Source organism: Propithecus coquereli, unplaced genomic scaffold (assembly GCF_000956105.1).
Source record: "Propithecus coquereli isolate 6110/MARCELLA unplaced genomic scaffold, Pcoq_1.0 Scaffold93, whole genome shotgun sequence".
In the NCBI taxonomy this organism is placed as follows: Eukaryota; Metazoa; Chordata; class Mammalia; order Primates; family Indriidae; genus Propithecus; species Propithecus coquereli.
In genome coordinates, this window is record NW_012155618.1 from 638,387 (window position 1) to 641,847 (window position 3,461).

Genomic DNA, 3,461 nt, shown 5'->3' on the forward strand with positions numbered 1-3,461 from the left:
GCCCCGAGCTGGTGCTGAGCGGCCCCCAGTGCGCTGGCTCCAGAGGGAGCCGCTCAGGGCCTGGGAGGTACCCGATCAGGGAGTCAGTCGAGTCACCAGGGGGCTCCGCTGTCTCCTTTGTGTCTCCCTCCCCCAATCTCACACCAGTCCTGCAATAGATCTTGCTTCTACCGGCCCACCCTGAGCAGTCCCAGTCGCCAGCGGCAGTTTCCAGGTTAGAGTCCTCTACTCAGTAATCGCCTCCCCGTTCAGGACCCTCTGGGTGCCAGAGACCAGCTTCCTGAGTCCTAACTGCCTCCGGCGGTAGCCCAGCCCAGCTCCTCCCCTGTCCGGTGCAGTCCTGACACGGAGCTCCGGGAAGTTCAAGATGCTTCCCGCTCATGTCTCCTCTCCGCTGAGTCCCACGTTTCCAGACCCAGTTCTACATCCACTTCACACAAGCGCCTGCCTCTCAGTGGGCTTGTAAGTCAGTGGGAAAGCTAGACTGTCTCGTGAGGGACTTGTCCCGGTGCACTCACTGGCCAGGCTGGCGCCGCCGTCTCGCGCTCCACTCTCTATTGTCTGTCGGCGCTTTCCAGGTTTTGCATTCCTATCTCCGTTCACCTTATTCTTTTTCCTGATTTGCATGTCCTCCGCTGAATCTCCACCGATTCACCTCGCTGTTTTCGCAGGAAAGTGATCCGATCGTGTGTAGCAGACCGAGATCTACCTCTCCCTCTCTGGAAGCAGGGATTCGGGCGGCTACCCTAACTCCGCCATTTTTTCTCCCCCAAACAAGGTTTCTCTTATTGTTTCTTCTCCTGCATCCCAGAGCCAGGAGGGGCCACACTCCTGGTTTTCTCAGTTTGACTATTCTCCTTGTCTTGCAGGATACAAGAAATGGAAGGATGAGAATTGTGAAGCAAAGTTCTGCTTTGTCTGCAAGTTCAAAAACTAGAAGCATCTGGAATATAGATGTCCACAATTTATCCTGCAATTACTCTGGTGTGAAAAATTAAACTGAACCATTTCTCCAACTCGGCTCGAATCCTCTCTTCCCTGCTGCATTTGTACTGCTAACTTTCAGTACTTATATCCACCCAAGTCTTTGGATACATAAACAATGAAAATAAACATAGTTTCCCCCCAGTGTGTTGTCTTGCATTTTCTCTTTTCAGAGTCAATGCCTAGGTGGTTGGGTGTAAGAGATCGTAAGCTCTAGAGCTAGCTTTGGCACAGCAAGTTTTTAAGACTACATCCGTATATCATGTATATTGGACTTATGAACATGTGGTGTCCTTGTTTATAACAAGGTTAAGAAGACAAAGATTTCACCCACAACCTACATGTTAGCATAGATCCAGTGTAAGTTCCACAGATAATTAAATTGCAGACTCATGGATTGCTGGAGTATTTGGAACTCTGGAGAGAGTCATATACTCTGGGGATGGGGAGGCCGCAAGTGTTCACAGTTATGAAATTTTAAGTCACACCTAAAGTGAAAATGTAAGGAGAATTCGTCAGGTTTAGAGTGCTGAATGCATTGGTGGTGGAATGGCTAAAGGCTTGGAAGTTGGCAAAAATGGTTAAGTGACACTCCTTGAATGAATAAATAGAGGATAAATTATGCACATAATTCTGAAGTACTGGGTATTAGGACTTCCACAAATTAATTTTGCAGGGATACAATTCAGTTCATAATGCCAACTGTGTCAATAATACTATAATAATTACTGTGATTTGAAAAAACATCCCATCAAAAGGCACAAATCGTCAGACTGGATTAAAGCAACGACAACAACAAAACAAGATCCAACTCTATGCTATGTATAGAAGACGTGAATTAGATTCAAAGACACTAATAGCTTGAAAGTAAAAGCATGGAAATATATATCATGCAAACAAACTGTAAGAATGTTGGTTCCTGTACTAATATCAGACATATTTGATTTTATATCAAAAATTATTACCAGAGAAGAAAAGGAGCATTTTGTAATAATAGTTAACCTTACAGAAAGATGTCCCAAAATATGTGAAGAAAAAACTGACAGAATTAAAGGGAAAAATAGATAATTCAATAATAATACACCAATAATACATTCAATAATAATACACTCAATTCACCACTTTAAATAATGTGTAGAACACTTAAAATGTGAACTTGAAAATGTTCTAAACCAATTTGAACATACAGACATCTATAAAATGCTTCACCCAAGAGCAGAAAAATACATATATTTCTTAAGCACACAAGAAACATTCTCTAAAATAAACCTTATGCTAGCAATGAATAATTTAAAATGATATCAGGAAACAATTTCCTTGCATTAACATCAAAGGAATGAAATGTTTAGAAATTCACTTCTAAAAATTGCAAGTGCTGTATAGTAAAAATAACAAATTATTGTTAAATGAAATCAGAGAATATGTAAATAAATGGAAAGATAACTCTTGTTTGTGGATCCAAAGACATAATATTAAAGTGGACATACTCCTTAAATTGATCTATAGGTTTATCACAATCCCCATCAGAGTCCTGGCCTTCTTTTTTGCAGAAATTGACAGGTCGATTCTAATATTCATGTGGAAATTCAAAATAGACAAAGCAATCTTGATAAATAAAACAATGTTGGAGAACTTATACTTCTAGATTTCAAAATTCACTACAAAGCCATGGGGATCAAGATTGTGTGGGACTGGCATAACAATAAACATGGATTTCAGTGGTATAGAATTCCGAGTCCAGTATTAATTCCTGTCATTTATAGTAAGTTGCTTATTTTTTAATAGATTTAGAGAGTACATGAACAGATTTGTTACATGGATAAATTGCATAGGGGTGAAGTCTTAGCTTTTTGTGTAATTGTGTAACCCTCATCTGCTTAGTGTACATAGTACCCATTAGGGAATTTCTCATCCCACGCCTGTCTACCACCCTTCCACTCTTCCACCATTCTGAGTCTCCAATATCTATTATTCCACTCTCTATGTCCATGTGTACTAATTATGTGGCTCCCACTTATAAGTGAGAACGTGTGGTATTTGACTTTCTGTTTTTGAGTTATTTCACTTAAGATAATGACCTCCAGTTCCAGCCGGCTTGCTGCAAAAGACATGATTCCATTCTTTTTTTATGGCTGAATAGTATCCCATGGTACGTACATATAAAACATTTTCTTTATCCATTCATCAGTTGTGGACACTTGAGTTTATTCTATATTTTTGCTATTGAGAATAGTGCTGAGGTTAGTCCAAGTGCAGTGGTGTTCACAACTAATTGATCACAGCCACTCGTAGATCCTTTCGTTACTTCTCCACTCCCATTGCTTCACTTGACCAGCCTTTAAAAAAGAGAGAGAGAGAGAATAGTGGTGTGATAAACATCTTTTTGATAGGATGATTACTTTTCCTTTGGGTAGATACCCAATAGTGGAATTGCTTGATCAAAGGGTAGTTCTACTTTTAGTTTACTGAGAAATATC

At 40.5% G+C, this 3,461-nt stretch overlaps 1 protein-coding gene across 2 annotated transcripts in view; it reads left to right on the forward strand.

The window, feature by feature from the left end:
- Positions 1 to 980, forward strand: part of LOC105826866 (lithostathine-1-alpha-like) — a 57,072-nt gene extending 56,092 nt beyond the window's left edge. For both annotated transcript variants that reach the window (XM_012664877.1, XM_012664876.1), the window contains one exon: positions 870 to 980. In XM_012664877.1, coding sequence (XP_012520331.1) covers positions 870 to 937 — 68 coding nt within the window. In that variant the 3' untranslated portion in view covers positions 938 to 980. The remainder of the gene's footprint in view (positions 1 to 869) is intronic.
- Positions 981 to 3,461: the final 2,481 nt, after the last annotated feature.